The sequence below is a fragment of the Trachemys scripta genome, chromosome 14 (genome assembly GCF_013100865.1).
Source record: "Trachemys scripta elegans isolate TJP31775 chromosome 14, CAS_Tse_1.0, whole genome shotgun sequence".
NCBI lineage: Eukaryota > Metazoa > Chordata > Testudines > Emydidae > Trachemys > Trachemys scripta.
This window is the reverse complement of record NC_048311.1, coordinates 10,531,414-10,549,941: the sequence shown is the minus strand read 5'-3', so window position 1 is coordinate 10,549,941 and position 18,528 is coordinate 10,531,414. Positions and strand designations below refer to the sequence as shown.

The following is an 18,528-nucleotide window of genomic DNA, read 5'->3' as shown; positions in this document are numbered from 1 at the left end:
CAGGGGTAAGCGTGACTTCACTGCCCAGCTGTGAGTGGAACAAGGCAGCTGCTCTGCACCAGCTGGTGATCCAGGGCTGTCTAAGGATAAGTGAAGAATAGCATGGGGATTTAGGGAGACAGAATACAGCTAGCCAGCTGGGATATGGCTAAGCCTGGGGATAACGCCCCAGTCTCTAGGGAAAGATGCCATAGGATTTTTGATAAACATGAGTGGCCAGGGCCTCGGCTTTATCCCATCCACAAGAGAGGACAGGCAATTGCACAGCAGTCCCTAGCACAGAAATGGCATTGCCCCAGTGCTGACTCGAAGCGAAGACAGCTTTCGACTGAATCTCCATACCAGTGCCCAGGGTTTTCCTTGTAGGCTCCCGTCCAAACAGTGCCTATCACTCACAGCTATCAAGTTGTTCCCTCTTTATTTAAATATAGACCTGAAAAATTAATCTAATTCAGAGTCAGTCCCTATTCTCTGTACAGAGTCAAGAAAGAAGGCTCCACTGGTTAAAAAAACAACCTGGCTTAGAGAGAAAGTGAAAGCAAGTGTAAAAAATAAAAATATATTGTAGTAAAGTGTTCATTAAGGGGTAATTAGGTTACTTAGAATTTTATGCGTTGGAGTCATACTCCACCTTCTCCCCTTACTTGATTTTTCAGTTTGTGTGTTTTTTCCTCCAGCTGGTTTGTACATATTAGCACGTAGCAGTCCCTTTACAAAAAAATGTGTACAACAAATGGAAGAAAGTGGAATTTGATAGCAATGAATATAAATCAGAAGCTAGGAATTGTACAAAATTGAAAAGGGAAGCAAAAGGATTTGAGGAGACATCTATGGCCAGCAGAGAGAAGGAGTTTTTCAGGTATATTAGGAACAAAAATAATCCTAACAATGGTATTGATCTGTAACTAGATGGAAATGGTAGAATTGTCTATAATAATGCAGAAAAGGCAGAAGTGCTCAATAAATATTTCTGTTCCATATTTAGGAAAAAGCCAGATGATGTATTTGTATCATATGAAATACTTTGCATTCCAACAGTAACTAAGGCAGATGCTGGGTCTGATCTGAGCCCCAAAGACCTGGAAAAGAAGACCTGGTATATTTTGCCCCTCTATGTACCTGGAGTCAGATGCACATGTGCACTTGTGCCCTGGGGCAGGCCATACTCTTGTTTGTTATTCAAAGTATCGGGTTTTGTGCCTTGGCCCAAAAAGGCAGACAAACTCAGCTGCAGGCCTCACTGAGGTCAGACCTTCTGAGAGAAACCTTCAGATCTGTCTTCATGGCCCCATTATCAACCAAAGACAAAGTAAGCCATCTTCAACATCCCAGCCCCATAAGAACAGCAGCAGTTGTTGGTAGGCAGACCTTCATTTTATATCTGTATGTTACTACACGAGTATCATACACAGTCTATATCAAGACACGCACACAGAGTGGTCGTTAAAAGTCAGCATGGACCCCCAGCTTGGACCCCCACTTGTCTCTTATTCTAAGTACATGGAATACTGGTGTCATAACTATAAAGGGAAGGGTAACAGCTGTCCTGTGTACAGTACTATAAAATCCCTCCTGGCCAGAGACTCCAAAATCCTTTTCCCTGTAAAGGGTTAAGAAGCTCAGGTAACCTGGCTGGCATCTGACCCAAAGGACCAATAAGGGGACAAGATACTTTCAAATCTTGGTGGGGGGAAGGTTTTTGTTTGTGCTCTTTGTTTTGGTTGTGGTTCGCTCTTGGGACTGAGAGGGACCAGACATCAATCCAGGTTCTCCACATCTTTCTAAACAAGTCTCTCCTATTTCAAACTTGTAAGTAAATAGCCAGGCAAGGCGTTTTAGTTTTCCTTTGTTTTCTCAACTTGTAAATGTACCTTTTACTAGAGTGTTTATCTTTGTTTGCTATACTTTGAACCTGAGGCTAGAGGGAGGTCCTCTGAGCTCTTTAAGTTTAATTACCCTGTAAAGTTATTTTCCATACTGATTTTACAGAGATGATTTTTACCTTTTTCTTTAATTAAAAGCCTTCTTTTTAAGAACCTGATTGATTTTTCCTTGTTTTTAGATCCAAGGGGGTTGGATCTGTATTCACCAGGAGTTGGTGAAGAGTTTCTCAAGGCTTCCCAGGGAAGGGAATCCACTTGGGAATGGTGGCAGCGGACCAGATCTAAGCTGGTAGTTAAGCTTAGAAGTTTTCATGCAGGCCCCCACATTTGTACCCTAAAGTTCAGAGTGGGGAAGCAGCCTTGACAACTGGTATCTCTGAGACCACAGTGTGGGAACTGTTCACAAATGTCCTTTTTCTTGGTAAGCACTTTTGGCTTTTTAGGCATCTAGTAAAATGTCCTTAAACAGTGTTCAATTATCATTGGGTTTGGTGATTTTTTGTTTGTTTGTTTTAATTCTCCCTCAACTGATCTGGCTCACAATTCTTTTTAGCTTTTTGAAATTGGCCCTTTTAAAGCACCAAGTATATATTACTGATCTGGATTTTATTCTGTTGGCACTTAATAAATGGGATCAAGTCATGATCACTTTTACCTAAGTTAGCAGAATTTTAGTTCTCTGATCAATTTCTCTTTCTCTATCAACATTAGGTCTATACATAATTCTCTCGAGTTTGATGCAACCCTTTTTGAATTAGGAAATTATCATCTAAAATTTTTTGAAATCCCCAGGAGATTTTAGTACTGGCAGCATGAGACCTCCAGTGTGTGTCACTCAGACTGAAGTCCCCATGATCACACAGCTTTTTCCCTACACATTTATACATAGTTCTGTAAGGAGCTGGTCACCTCTAGAAGACACCATCTAGTACCCCCACCTTGTGCTTTATCTGTTAAGACAGTGATCCATAAGCATTCTAGATAATAACATAAGAATCGCAATACTGGGTCAGACCAAAGGTCCATCAAGCCCAGTATCCTGTCTTCTGACAGTGGCCAATGCCAGGTGCCCCAGATCACTTGTTTCTGAACTGTCAGTGACTTGGAAACAGGTAATGCTACTTTGGACATAGAGTGCCACTCCCCCGCCCCTTTTGCCCACTCAATGCTGCCTAAACAGATTGTAAGCAAACATTCCACAAGGTTATGCAGTGGCCACCTAGGAGCAGAAGGTAGCAGATATGCCACATACATTGTGCTGTGCATCTGGATACACTAGTTCTTAACTAATCTGGCAATCTGTTTGGTTACTGTAGCTACATCATGAAGGAAGCCAGTGATTCCTATGAAGTGTCACCATACCTGGTTGAAGTTATCCAGAGCCTTGTGCAGGTTGGCATGCATCCCAGTTGGAGGTTCGTTGGTGATTTTGATGGAGTTCTCCAGGATGCCCTGGGGGATGATGTGGCCGTCAGGTGAAGGAGCAGGCTCTGCACTAATGAAGACGCGGAACTCCTGGTGGCTGCCTTCACTGTGCTGCTCAAGTTTTTTCTCCAGAGAACTCAGCCACTTGGCCACCAGATGGATGTTCTAGTATAGAGAAATGGGACAATACTTTGTCAACTGCTGGCATTTACATCTGGAATGAGCATACATCAAATATAGTATCAAGATGAGGTCAAGGAGTCCCCTCACGCTCCAGAAGTCAGTATCTTTCCTAATAGAGAATGTAATTCATATCCGCAGAAATACAGTGGGCTTAAGACCTGAGATTTTACACATTCTAAAATTAAAAATAATCAAGACAAAGAACTAGTGATTGGAGAAACAGCTCTCAGACTGTTTGTTTTCTTAAGCACGGTAGTCTTCTGTTTGTTACATTAATGTATGGCTGTCGAAGCCGCATTATTTCCCAGAAAAGGGAAAGTTTCCTTAGACAGCTGCAGTGAAACTGTTTGATAATTTTTAGTAAAATAATTCACGCTCAGTATCAATAGATGTCCGTTCCCAGGAAACCAAGTTTAACAGGCTGTTTTACAAAGGCCTTTTCAGCATCACAACCTCCAAAGCTTTGTTTATTCATACAACTGGGCTTCTAATGAGAATGGGCTTCTAGCGCCCATCAGTAAATTAACACACACACACACACATTCATTCAGGGTTACACAGAGGTGGGACTTTGGTGGAAACCCTCTAGTGTTTCCCCAGCCTAGTGTCCCACACAGCTGACCATTCTACTGATGTGACAGGAAATGGGCCTTTCTCCTGAGAGAATCAGGAGGAGGCAGGGCACAGACACCTGGAGATTGTGGGTAAAAATGATCTGGCAGCATGACTCGCCTTTCCCCAGTTATTTATTAGTTGAGGATGACAAATACTGGAATATGCCTGGATAAATTCTGGAGGCCTGGGACTGACCTAGACCCTTTAGTTGAGGGGCACATAAGGTGGATACAAACTCAGGCGCCATAGAAACTGACAATCCATCAAGGTGATCACCACCACCTAGAACACAGAAACCAAAAAGAGAGGAAATCTTACACAGAAGTTAATGGGGATAAGAAGTAAAGATGCTTTGGGAGGATGTGACCACTGCTGCTCCAGCCTCCATTTCTGGTCCCTCTTGTGAGACACTGATGGAGAGGTTGTGGCCAGGAGCAGAGGAGAAGGTGAACAGCAGTGTTGGTTTGTTTGTTTGTTCCACAGGAAAGGAGGGAAGCCTGAGACAGTATGATAACAAGCGGGATCACAGTTAGTACTTTTGTCCAGGAATCTGGTTCAGGGATGACCTAGCACTGAGGGACAGAACCTGACATGAGGCAGGAAGGACTGGCTACATTATCCACAGGCTGCAGGTGGCACATTGAAGAGAAGGCAGAGTGTGCTAGGTTATATATGGAAACAGGGCTGTGCAGTGTGCTGAGCTGGGCCAGTGATTGTGCCCTTTCCAGCTTGCCATGTCATGACTTTGCATTTAGGGACAAAGGTCCTGTGTGTAAGTACAGAATTCTCTACTGATATTGTACAATAGTTGCCATTAAAAGTCAGCATTTACCCAGGGCATCTGAGATACTGCAGTTATTTCGCATTGATGTACAAGGTACCTATTGGCAAAGGTTCACCCCTAATGGAGACCACAGTCTATACATAGCTGATTCCAGAGAGTGAAAGGGGACACAGAAGCAAGGCTCCCTCCAACCTTGCCGATTAACTCAGTTAGAATACACATTTGCTATGCCTAGAAACCAGTCCCTGAACCAGTAATCTTGCTAGTATCAGAAAATAGGAGCCATATTCTGTTCTGGTGGTACCTAGGGTAGCTCCACAGACTTCAGAGTAGCTTTCTGGATTTGCATCTTGCTGTGTGAGAACCAGATATTCAAAAGTATTTAGGCACCCAAAGATAGGCACCTGCTGGGACTGTCAGAAATGCCTATGGAGGTTGGGCATGTAACTCCACGGATTTCAATAGAAATGTCCACCAGACATGTTTGAAAATCACACCAAGTTCCAATCTGCATTTGTAGGCACCTAAATACCTTTGAAAATCTGGCCCTGAGTGTCTAATTACTTCCCAAGTCTAGTGCTACCTGCAGCCTGCTTTGCCTGCAGTTTAGCGTGGAATGTGCCACAGCAAAGCCACAGGGACTGTTTAAAATATCAGGAGGCAGGGGAAGGTACAAAGAGGGAGGCAAAATGCAGAGACCACAGCAAAACCCATGGGGGCTGTGTTTAAATGGGTAACAAGTCAATGGGTCTCTGTTTCTTTGACCCAGGCACCCTACTTTTCAAATGCAAAGATCACTATCCTTGCAACGTGGGGCTCTTCATAGAAGGCATTCATCCAGGAGCTGGGACTGAATTCTATCTTGGCAGGCAGCTAGTGATGATGGTGCACTTCAGTCCAGTTTGCAAGGCAGCTAGTGTGCGTATTGTGTTTTTTATGTTAGGTAGATTTTTACTGAGGCCTGTTATCCTACATACAAGGCAGTGTTTGCTCTATACAAAATGACACACACAAATCTACATTAAAATGTTATATTAAAGCTGCAAAGCCATGTACTCATGCCAGCATTTAGGCTTTCCATGGAACTTTAATTTGTTCCCCGTGTGGATATGCATCACAATGCAATCTATGATTATATGATCACATGATTTTTTTTTTCACAGGACCTCTGCTGGAGCCTAGTCTGGGCCAGAACTGAGGTTTATGAATAAGTATGCAGCTTCCGCAGTGGTGGCACTTCAGGAATGCATGTAGTACTAAAGAGAAGACTAATTGTCCAAGGAATGAACAGACACTGGATGGAGAGGTTAGATACTTCTCTCCCACAGGAAGCGGCTTGCATGCCTCAGTTCCAATCAAATGGTACCCCAGAAGGAGAGAGTGCAGGTGTGGCTTTTGTTCATGTTGACAGGATGCAAGGTTTCTAGTTTAGAGCTTAAATAAATAAAATAAAATAATAAATAAATAAAATCACAGCTTTCCTTTCCTTTAATGATTTGGAAGCATGCTAGTATTAAGTGGAGCAGGAGGGAATCATGGGTCCTGAGGGGTCCTTTCTGTTGTAAAATATAACAGTGAGAAGAACAGCAGACAAAATGCAATTATACCCTGAGTGTTAATGCAGCAATTCTTTCCCACTGCAGTCAGGGCTAGAAATGGCAAAGAAATCCCACAGAGTCCAGGCAATCAACCTGCTCTAATATCACTAGTCCAATAACAAAACAAGAATTGAGAGACATACACAACCAGCCATAAAGAGCTAACATTTTATGGATAAAGCTCAACACCAACAACAAAAATATTGTGCCTTAAGTATCAGAATATATGGAGAATACTTTATGAGGATTTTCATCTTTAAATGACAATTTTTTTTCTACATCCTTTTTTTTTACGGAATCATGTGGTTGAAAAAAATCTTTTGATTCAACTTGTGTTGATGTGATGCTATTGAATAATACTTGCTGGTATTGCTAGCCTTCTGAAGATTGATGCAAAGAGCATTTCCGATCTGCTGGCTAATGGAGGGTCAGTGCTGGGGAAAACAACTCCAGACATTCTATTTATGCTTTATTCCTTTTTTTTTTGCTATAACTATTAAAATTTAAATAGAGTGAAGGGGGGAAAAGGAAAACAGATAGTATGCAATTTGTTGGCATTAAGGATTTATGGACTTGGTCAGATGAACAGTCCCTCAAAGGAAAGAAGTAAATAAGAAAATGGGGCAAATTTTCATAGAAAAAAGGGACTGTAATATTGTGAAGATGATTTATAACTCTGAGGGGAACTCTGCAAATTGCTCCACTACATGAGCCTTTCCTGCCAGCCAAACAACATTCTCCACCACACTTCTGAAAGCGTATGTTGCACCAGTTTTCTATCTTTTTCGCTTCCACAAATTAACTCTGGAGGCCCCACAGTAAATGGGGTTAAATAGTCATGTGATTGCTTTCCCACATATTTTTCTATGCCAGATTTTGAAGCCTGTGACAGAGCCCTTGTGTGAGTCAGCTCTGGATAAGTGCACATCAGTAGGCATTGGAAAGCACCTCTGAATCTCCCATATATTTACAGCTAACACTTGTGGCTAGGCTGCAAGCAGAGGGATGCAATCTCGCAGGCTGCATGTGCGGATTTGTCTCAAGTGGAAGTGAAATTGAAGTTTCAAGTGAATTTTTCCTTATTGTTTGTTTAGCTAGCCAGATCTTGCAGCTGGATCCATGCAGAAAGGCCAGCACCTGCTCCAAGCCCTGGTGAAGTCAAACTACTGGAAAGGCAGAAAAAAGGACGCTAAAGAGAGAACTGACACAAATTTACCCCTGTAGTAACGTCACTACTTTTGCAATTAAATGACCATTTGTTCTACAGAGTGTGTTTGAGCCAGAGCGAGTGTACCTGTGTGAATGAGTAAACCTGAGTGTGCACGAGTGAACCTGAGTGTGCATGTGCAACATTGGAGTGCTTCTTCAGCCATATACTTGAAAGCAGCTTTACTCTGACAGAGGATGTATATCACACAATGCTGGGGTTGCCATAGTAATGATCAGAAATAGTAACACATACAAACCAGCATTTACTTCAGAATTATGGAGATATACCTATCTCATAGAACTGGAAGGGACCCCGAAAGGTCAATGAGTCCAGCCCCTTGCCTTCACTAGCAGGACCAAGTACTCATTTTGCCCCAGATTCCTAAGTGGCCCCCTCAGGGATTGAACTCACAACCCTGGGTTTAGCAGGCCAATGCTCAAACCACAGAGAATTCATTCCCTTCATATACAGTGTGAGAGTGTGTGGAGCCCCTTCACATTTTGGAGAGTGCTGGGAATTTCTGCTTCATGCCTTATCCCAAATTGCCTTCCAAAGTAATGACAATTAGCCATTTTTACAAGGTCTGATCGTCTCAAGAAACACATGGTGAAAACCATCACTCAGTGTACAGTAAATCTGAGAACTAGGTTAGACAATGAGAACCCCTAGCATAGAGTCCAGGGAGGGCTCCCTTCATCAGATAAAGATGGTTACCTACCTGTACTATAACTGTTGTTCTTCAAGGTGTGGGTGCAGACATGTATTCCACTCAGGTGTGTGTGTGTGCTCAGCACACCAAAGCCAGAGAATTGCTTAGCAGTACCTGTAGGGGCAGTGCTCAGGCCCTCTGGCTCCGTAGCCCCTCCTGGGGTATTTAAGGGCACTGTTGCCCCGATCCGCCTCAGTTCCTTCGCACCAAATTTCAATGGGGCTCAGAGCCTAAAGAATGACTGCAGAACTGCCTCCCCAAAATTTGCATCTGATCTAGATGTAGTCATAATAGCATACTTGGCAAAAGTACATTTTGAAGACAAAGTAGCAGCTGTGACCGTCTGTATCCCCATGTGTACCCTTTTCACAAACCTACAATGGATTCTGCACAAAGTACATCTTGTGAGGTATCATTTGAAAACTCATAATTTACTAATCATTATTGTCCTGGTAAAATATGTGTGGCAACATTGTATGTAAAGTTATAAGAGTCTACTCTATAACCATTATTGAGACATGCTTAAAGTTTAGAAAAGCAGGCATAAACCAATTCCTCAAAGACAAAAGGTAAACTGACACCTCAGCCAGGAGTCAACAAAATCAAATGGACTATCACCTGGTTAAGGGGCCATTCCTTGGCAGAAAAAGGGTGTGAGCGAGAATTTTACATCGTGGCAAAGAAACAGCTGGAGGTTCCTGTCCCACAGACTTTCTGTTCCCTGAACACCATCTGGTGATGATTCTCAAAGAGCAGGAAACAATATAAAAATGGAGAACAGAGGCCCCAAATGATCTCTCCCTTCATCTATACTCATGGCAATGACATCACTTGAAGGACAAAGGAAGCATCATTAGACTAGGGAGAGAGCCTGTTTGAAAGGAGGTCACCAGTAAGACTCTACAGCATGTGGTGAGAGAAATGCTTTGCTTTGAATTCATTTAGCTTGTTAAGTTAGGTATTAGATGTATTTTATCTTTTATTTACTTGTAACCAATTATGACTTTTATGCCTCATTACTTGTAATCACTTAAAATCTTTCTTTCTGTAGTTAAAAAACTTGTTTTACTGTTTTATCTAAACCAGTGTGCTTGGACTGAAGTGTTTGGGAAACTCCACTTGAGATAACAAAGTTTCTGCATATAATTTTCTAATAATTAAATGACAGATTTTATATGAGCTTGTATTGTCCAGGTAGGTGCTGGGCAGTACAAGACGCACAATGCTGGGGGAAGCCTGGGACTGGTAGTTTGTTGGTGTTGCCCTGCAGCGTAATTCTTGGGTGGCTGGCTATAGCTGGGAGTGATTCACATGGTGGAGGCTGTGTTTGAGCAGATCAGGAGTGGTGGCTCTCACAGCACAGCAGTGTAAAACACTGCAGAGTTGAGGGGACACAGTTGTTCAACAGACTAGACTGAACCCTTGGGAATGTCACACCTGCTCATGTCCAATATCGAAACATCACTGAGAAATGAGATCGACGACGCTTGGGCCCTCATAACCTCTCTGGAAGCACAGTTCAAGCTATCCCTTACGTCAGTGAAAAGCAGGATGTTATCCACCTGGAAAACATTTGCATGGAGACTGCTTGACCCTTCATCCCATCCTCAAAGAAAATAAAAAGTCAAGGCAATGAAAAAGGCTGCAATTCTGTCACGGAGGTCATGGAAGTCATGGATTCCGTGGCTTTCTGTGACCTCCATGACTTTTGCAACTGCAGCTGACCCCAGGGCTTCCTGAGCAGCTGGCCCCGGGGAGCACCCAAGGAGCAGTCCTGGGTGCTGCAGGGTCAGCCGCACCAGCCACTGCTGGAGCAGCCCCAGGGACAGCCACACTAGCCACTGCTTGGATGGCCCTGCGGCCAGTCGCATTGGCCACTGCTGGAGCAGACTCTGGGGCCAGCCGCACCTGCTGCTGCTGGACCAGCCCTGGGGCCGCCTGATCAGCAGCCGGTGCCACTATTCCTGGGGGCCCCCCAGAGCAGCAGTGGTCCCAGGGGCTGCTCCGGAGGCCTTCAGAGCAGCAGTCCCCGGGGCCTCGGAGTAGCGGGTGGCTGGGGGCAATCAGCCTCCATTGCCAGTGCAGGGGCTAGCCGTCAGCCCCCTAGGGTCCCTCAGAGCAGTGGTGCCCTGGGGCCCTCCAGAGCAGCAGTGCACCAGGACCCCAGGAACTGCGAAGTATTAGTCAGGTGTATTTATATAGTAAAAGTCATGGACAGGTCATGGGCCATGAATTTTTGTTTATTGCCTGTTACCGGTCCATGACTTTTACTAAAAATACCTTTTACTAAATCTTATCCTTAGCGATGAATGAAATGGCTTAACTGTTTCCAAATACAATGCCAAGCAATGTCTGACATCCAAGAATGAAGAGGCTGTAGGTCTGTATTTAAATAAAGCTTTGGAAAAAATACAGGTGAGTGTATTGTCTGGTTAATATCAAATTGTGACATGATTTTAGACAAAGGGCTGAGGCCTCAAGGCCACCTTGTTTTTGAGTGTAGGGAGGGTCTGCCATTAAGGACTGCAGGTCACTGGCTCTCCTTGTGGAAGTTATGGCCACAAGAACACTATCTTTTGGATTAAATCCTCTTTTTTCTGAGCGAGGCTGCTACTACAGCCATGCATTTGGTCACATAGAGCTGAGGACAGGCCAAAGGGGAGCACAGTGTACTGACTGTGTTGACCTGCCACAACAAATCTCAGAAACCACTTATGGCTTGGGAAAATTGCCACATGGAAGTAAGTGTCCTGAACATCCAGGGCAGCAAGCCAGTCATTGTGATTCAATGCAGGAAGAACAGAAGCAATAGTGACTAGGTGGAATTTCACGTATGTGATGTACTTGTTGGGATTGGGGAGATCGAGGGTAGGTCTCGTTCCTCCCGTGGACTTGAGGACCAAGAGGAGAAGGAGGAGAATCCCTTTCCCTCCTGCTGCAGGGGGTCCTCCTCTCTAGCTCCTGAAGAATGCAGAAACGGAACCTGCGGAAGGAGCAGTGGCTCATGAGAGAGGCGCCTGAAGAAAGGAGTGGGAAGGGGGAATCCAGAGAAATTGGATTTCAGAACCCAATCTCACAGTGCTTAGGATCCATTTGTTCATGGTTACTCTGTGTCAAACACTGTAAAAGTGAGACAGGCTGTCCCCAAATTGAAGAGATGGAGATTGAGAGATCACAGCTGAAATAATGTCCTGGATGTGCAATTCAAAATGGCTGCTTGCTTGACATTGGAAGAGGGCAGGCTGGCTGGTTAAAATTGGATCCAGAAGACCTCCTCCTCTGTGACCCATGACCTGTTCTGGAGAAGTCTTGCTGTCTACCAGTAAAGGATGACTGCTGGAAAACCCAACTGTGAGCAATACTGCTGCTGTTGCTGAAAACCCCCATAATGACTTCTCTTTGGGGCTGTGTATAAAACCCCAACAAACATACCGTAGCACAGCTGTCCTTAAAAGAATGTCAAGTCTTGTCAGTTTTCTCAGAAAACATAAAACAACCATCAAAAGGCAAGTCTTCTATGCTCTGCTGAACCTCAGGAACAATGCCAGAATTCTGTAACCATGAGGCCCTTCTCTTAGTCACAACTGACACCATAATTCTGGGGGAAGCATCTGCCACATCCAGTGCTGACTGTAATAATGTTTTGGCCACCAGATGGCCCTCCACAATGAACAACAAATTCTTACCTGGATGATTCTGGCCATTTATCAGTAAATTTCGACACAGCGTCCCAACTGAGGAAGTCATATTTAGATAGCAACGCTTGTTGATTTGCAATGTGCATCTGTAACAATGGGGCTGAATAAATTTTCCTCTCCGTCAATCCACTTTCTTAGATTCCCTGTCCTTAGCGTGGACTTGTATCTCCCCTGCAATGATCTATCATTTACTGTCATTACAACGAGAGAGTTTAGGGGCTGAATGGGAATAGAAACTCTCAAAACCCTGTATAAGGACATAATATTGTCAGAATGCCTCGCTGTAGGGGGCAATGAAGCCGGAGTTTTGCAGGCTCCAAAAGAGCCTCATTTATGGGAAAAGCTACCTTACCTCAGGTTGAGGACTGGAGAATATGCAACAACTTATCAGTATTCTCTTGCAGGAACTTGACCTGCATGCCCAGGTGGAAGCCTAACACCTCAGGAGGTCCTGGTATGACTTGAAATCCTCGAGCACAGGGAAGGAGAGCCCAGTACTGTGAATCACCTAGTGAGGAGAAGGAACGAGGAAGCAGGGCCAATGGAGGCTCCCTGTGCCAGCACTTGTTCCTGTATGAGGGATTAAGACTGAAATGGCCCAGGAGGTATGACCTCCGACTGAATCTACAACAGAGGTGGCTCAAGAGGACAGGCTGCAGATTCGGTCGGCAACCTTATCCTGGACTGGGTTGAAGAACAGGATCTTGTAGATCAAGGAAGGTCCCAAATATTCCAAGGAGGCCACTGAGGAGAAGGATATGGCATTTATGGCCAGGAGTCCCTGTCCCTACTGCAGGAAAGATGCCTATCTTAATACTGATGGTGATCCAAGGATGGCCTCAAGGACTTCTGAGAGTGTTGCCTTCAAGGAAAGGGAGAGGAGAAAGATGTCCCCAAACATGGACCAAGCAAATGACCAGTCTCATCCAAATGCCAATATGGAAGTGGCATCGGTACCAAGGATGGAAGAGCAGTCAACAAGTTAAGTACTGTACCAAAATAGGCATTGTACTTCCACTTGACACAGGAGCAGACAACAATTCTGAAGCCGGGATTGGTACCAACCCCAAAATGAGTTCTGCAGTGAAGGTACTGGCGGTACTGAGGAGAGTGTCTGTGCTGATGGACCCCTCGGTACCAAAAAGGGGACTGACCTCAACTCCACACTCTGCATCTTAGGTGGTGAAGAATATGGTGCTACCGATTGAGACAATTCTGCAAACAGACCAGGCGGCACAGAGTACACAGCCAAAGCAGAAGAAGCCATAGCAGCTGAGTGCTCCTGAATTATTGATGAATCAGGAACAGCGAGGCAGAGCAGGTCTGATGTAACCTGGTATGCCAACAGTGTAGAGACAGTCGGTGCTGACGCTGACATTGTCAGTGCCAGACTCAACATATGCCCCATGCCCAGTACTGAGGTCGATGGTACAGTGTCCAACAGCTCTCGGTGTGGTACCAGGAAGTGGTTAGATGGACCAACTCCATCCCATGAACCTGAAGAATCATGGTGCAAGTGAGCACACCTGTTAAAAGATGAAGAGGAATCTTTCGAGTCCTGGAATGGCCTCGTCTGTCTTGCGAGATCTCTTCGTTGGAGGACCAGAGGACAGAGAATAATCCCCCTTCCTCTTACGGGAAATATCAGACCTTGAGCCTGGATCAACAACTTGAGTTGGGACTGGACGATCTGTGGAAATCCACAGTGCCAAAGTGGATCTCATGGCCTGTTTCAGAAGGCATTGCTTGAGGTACAAATCTCTTTCCACCTGTGTTTTCTTGAACCATTTACAGATGGAGCACCTTTCCATAATGTGCCCTTCTCCAAAGCACAATAAACACTGACTGTAGGGATCACTACTGGGGATAGCCACCCCATATGACAGATAGTGTTTAAAACTTGGTGAAGGCATCTCAGAGGATAAACCCTACTTAACTAACAAAAACTTAAGGGTATCACTATAATTAACTATGTACACCAATATCGCGGAAACTAGGGTACATCTACACTACAGGGGGGAGTCGATTTAAGATACGCAAATTCAGCTACGTGAATAGCGTAGCTGAATTCGACGTATCGCAGCCGACTTACCCCCTGTGAGGACGGCGGCAAAATCGACTTCTGCGGCTTTCTGTCGGCGGCGCTTACTCCCACCTCCGCTGGTGAAGTAAGAGCGCCGATTTGGGGATTGATTGTCGCGTCCCAACGGGACGCGATAAATCGATCCCCGAGAGGTCGATTTCTACCCGCCAATTCAGGCGGGTAGTGTAGACCTAGCCTCTGTGACAGAAAAAAGTGAGGTAAAATACCACACAGAATGTTTCAACTCAAGCAGCGGGTGGCAAGAAGGAACTGAGTGGGGTTGGGGTGGTGCGCCCCTAACATAGCTAGAGGACAGAGGTACTGTGGGCACTGCTAAGAAAAGATTTCCAGCTTGGTTGCACTGGGTGCACGCACACCTGAGTGGAACACGTGTCTGCAACCACTTGAAGAAAAATGAGAGCTGACCACAGATGGACAATGGAATCACTGGAATCCTATTCTCTCATTCATATTTACTCTATAAGGCTGTGTAGCATGTTGTCCCATGAGAAAAAGATACAATTAGTCCAGAATGCCTCCATTTATCCTCACCTAGAATCATGGCCATGTCTGCATGGCCAGAGACAGCTCACAGGTCTACAATGATCAGCACAAATATTTGGTTCTCAGCCTGCAGCAGATCAACCACTGGGACCAGGACTGTCTCTGTGCAATATGCAGGCCTGGAACCAGACTGGAGGCCATCTGAGGGCTCCAGGAATTGTCAGATTATCACAACTGTGTCATAAACATCTCCCTAAAAAGTGAGATTAGAGACTGGTGATAATCAGAGAGATTAACTATGCCCAAAACCTCAAGGTCAGTTCCTTAAGTAAACAAGCCATGCTGTGGGCGGCCATTCACAATCTCCTCCAATAATGCACACAATGTCTCCACTACTTGTCAGTAGCCTAGAGGGGCACAGATCCAATTTACCATTGGTGTCCTAAGGCTGCTCCAGAACCTGTCAGTAATACTGGCCCAAAGTCAGGCAGAGAAGAACCTGTGTTTGACCCCTGTGTGACCAGCTTTATCTATTTAGGTACATAGATGGCCCCCAAAACCATAGTATCTGAGCTCCTTCCAAACATGTATGGCTTTATCTTCACAACCTCCTCTCAAATATGGAAGCATTATGGAGCGTATGTGTAGTTCAAATATTCCTTTCCAATGCCTATTACTTTGTATTTATCAACATTGAATTTCATGTGTCATCATGTTGTCCAGTCCCCTGATTGGCTGGGTGCTTTTGAAGTTCCTCACCATCCTACCTAGCCTCATGGTAGGGACCTTGTCAAAGGACTTTTGAAAGCCTACATGAAGGAGTTCTCCTTATTTTCTACCGGACTGATATGCTCAAAGAATTGAGAAAACAAGACTGATATTTGAAGAAGCAGTGAAATACAACGGTTTTGGAGGCACCTACCACACTTCACCATTGCTGTGCTCTTAGAAAGAGTCAATTCCATGTGCACATTTTTCAGGGATTTCTAGGAGCAGGGAACTGGGGATGGCAAGTAAAGGATGCACAGCGTACTGGAGAGTCATCTGTTTTAAAACCAGAAAGGACCCCTGTGATCAGCTTCTCTGGCCTGCACAACACAGGCCAGATGATTTCACCCAGTGATTCTTGCAGCAGAGGCAATGTTAATGGCTCTTTCCTAGTGATGAGATGGTGACACATTAGTTATTATTATTAATTATTCCATGTATTATGGTAGTGCCTAGAGACCTCAACTGAGACCGAGGCTTCATTGTGCTAAGAGCTGTACAAATATATGCTGAGAGATGGTCCCTGTCTGGAAAAGCTTATAGTCTTAGTAGACAAGAGAGATACGACATGGGGGAAAGAGAGACAACAGAGCGATAGTCTGAAAGTGCTGTTCCATGATCTCTGTTGTCAGTTTTGGGGGTGGGGCATTGTTTATTTACATTGTATTTCATTGTAGATGTTCAATGTGTTCTAAGGCAAGAGTGGGAGAGAAAGGAAGACAGGAAGAGATTGGCTAAAGGAAGAGTGGTAAGGGGACTGGGGATGAAAGAAAGGGAAGAGGATGATAGGCATGAGGGTAGCCAGAGAGATATTGAAGTGAACTGAAAGGCAGGGGTTAGAGTTGGGTTTGAAATCAGCAGGGACTCAACAGAGGGGGAACAATATTCAGAGTATAAGCTAGCGAGCTGTCTGATGAGTCTGAAGGTCCCTGATGAAACTGCTTCTGCAACTAAGTGGCAGCTTGAGTCTCTGGCTCTCTCCATCCTCAAGGATTTTTTTTTCTTTCCTTGATCCCACATGTCTTGAGTGGGGAGATGGTCCTGCCTTGCAGAGTTCTGGGCCTAAAGGGTGTTAGAGGTAGTCCTACAGGGCCTCATCTTTCCTGTTTCCCCCAACCTAGTGCTGCAGCACCTACCACAGCCCAGAGTTCAGATCTGGAACTGAATCCAAATCCAAACCTCCAAGGAGTTTGAGGCTGCTGGGGTTTGGGGTTCCAGTTTGGTTCTTTATGCAAATAGGGTTGAATGGCAAAGTCCCTATCTCGATCTGACCCTCCCCAGAATTCGGAGCTGAGTGCTCTGGTTTGACCCAGTTGTGACAGTGCTATGGGGCACAGCTTACATTGCAGGCCAGTGCTGACAATCTGACCAGTAACTAAGTCTCTCTGAGTACTGCTAAGCAGTCAGATGAGGAGAGGCAGGGAAGGCAAACAGGCATCTGGAGTCTTTCCCCCCCCAACCCCCCCCCCCCCCCCCCCCAGCCTTGGTCCAAAGGCATAACTAAAAGGGTCCTCTCCCAATTTGGAGCACTGGAGAAGCTGAAGGGGCAAGCCGGAGTCACAGATTGGATGTGGTGGGGGTGACATCACCTCTACTCTTTTCAGCTTCACCCAGTGACAAGAAGGTGCTGGGGACATGAGCTGATCAGCACTGCCATTGCTTTGCTGGAGCTCTCCTGAAAGAGACCGATCTCTTCTTTACTGATGGAAAGGTATACCGGACATTATTGGCCAATACATGTGCGCCCTCAGGGGAGTGTATCCCACAGTCCTGCTACACTCTGCTGCAATGTAAACACCACGTGCTGAGAGAGGCCCCAATCAGTCCCTGGGGTAGAAGCATACGGCATACACCACGCGTGGTTTACACTGCTTGTGGAACGCACACTGAAAAGGGCCCAGAGTGTGTAACATGTAATAAGAAGTGCTCTGCAACCTTTCAATTTGCATACAGCTTTGGTCTAGGAACTCATTGTTATTTAATTTAATACATGACCCTATCTCAGTGAAGCAACAGTGTATGAAAATGGAAAGACACTCAAGAATTAAATTAACTTGATCACAAAGTGAGGGAAATGGCATTTTGGCTAATGGATGGGGACTGTGGTTAAATTGGGAATCACTAGCATTTGAACTCTTCCTGGCATCAAATTGTCAGGATCTGCTAATGGCAGATGCTAATGCAGGGAGTTTATTTCTCTGGGATGAGGCTGGTGAACATCGTTTGCTGATTGTGATGGCTACTTTCCTAGCCTGAGGTTCAGAAGTAGGAGCAGTGAGTTTAACCCAAAGATCAAATGTGGCCCACAGCTTCATAAAATTCAGCTCCTGGGTGCTCCTATCCTGCAATAGGAGGCTCTCTGCTTCTGGAGAGTCTTCTTGTGCAGGGAAGACCCTCGGGAGGCCAAGATAGCCACCTGTATAGCTGCTTTGCACTAGTGGGAATTGAAAAAAGCTGATTTAAAGAAGCTGAAGGTGTGGCTCCTCTTTGCATCAGAGGCTGGGTTTGTCTGGAGACAGATCCACAATGGAAGTTTGTATAGAGGGAGCCCCTTGCCCCAGAGGGACTGTGTTAGTGAGAGGCTAAAGATAGTGCTGTGCATATGCCACTGTGCTGCAGAATGGATCCAGAACGAGTCAGCTTTGGAAAAGGCAGGTGGGAAGAAAGAGGAGAGCTGGAGAGACAGGCTGCCCAAAGCAATGCTCTTGATGTATATATTTTACCTCAACATGGTCTAGTGTTTCTATTTGCTCTCTCTCTGGCTGGGATGATTTAGCTGGGAATTGGTCCTGCTTTGAGCAGGGGGTTGGACTAGATGACCTCTTGAGGTCCCTTCCAACTCTGATATTCTATGATTCTATGATTCTCTCAAAAAGAAGAACAGGAGTACTTGTGGCACCTTAGAGACTAACAAATTTATTAGAGCATAAGCTTTCGTGGACTACAGCCCACTTCTTCGGATGCATATAGAATTCTATATGCATCCGAAGAAGTGGGCTGTAGTCCACGAAAGCTTATGCTCTAATAAATTTGTTAGTCTCTAAGGTGCCACAAGTACTCCTGTTCTT

General features: G+C 45.0%; 1 protein-coding gene across 1 annotated transcript in view; it reads right to left on the bottom strand.

Moving 5' to 3' along the window:
- Positions 1–18,528, bottom strand: part of LOC117887652 (dynein heavy chain 9, axonemal-like) — a 150,912-nt gene that overhangs the window by 31,867 nt on the left and 100,517 nt on the right. Inside the window, exon 10 of the mRNA XM_034790310.1 lies at positions 3,246–3,473. Within this exon, the coding sequence (XP_034646201.1) occupies positions 3,246–3,473 (228 nt within the window). The remainder of the gene's footprint in view (positions 1–3,245; positions 3,474–18,528) is intronic.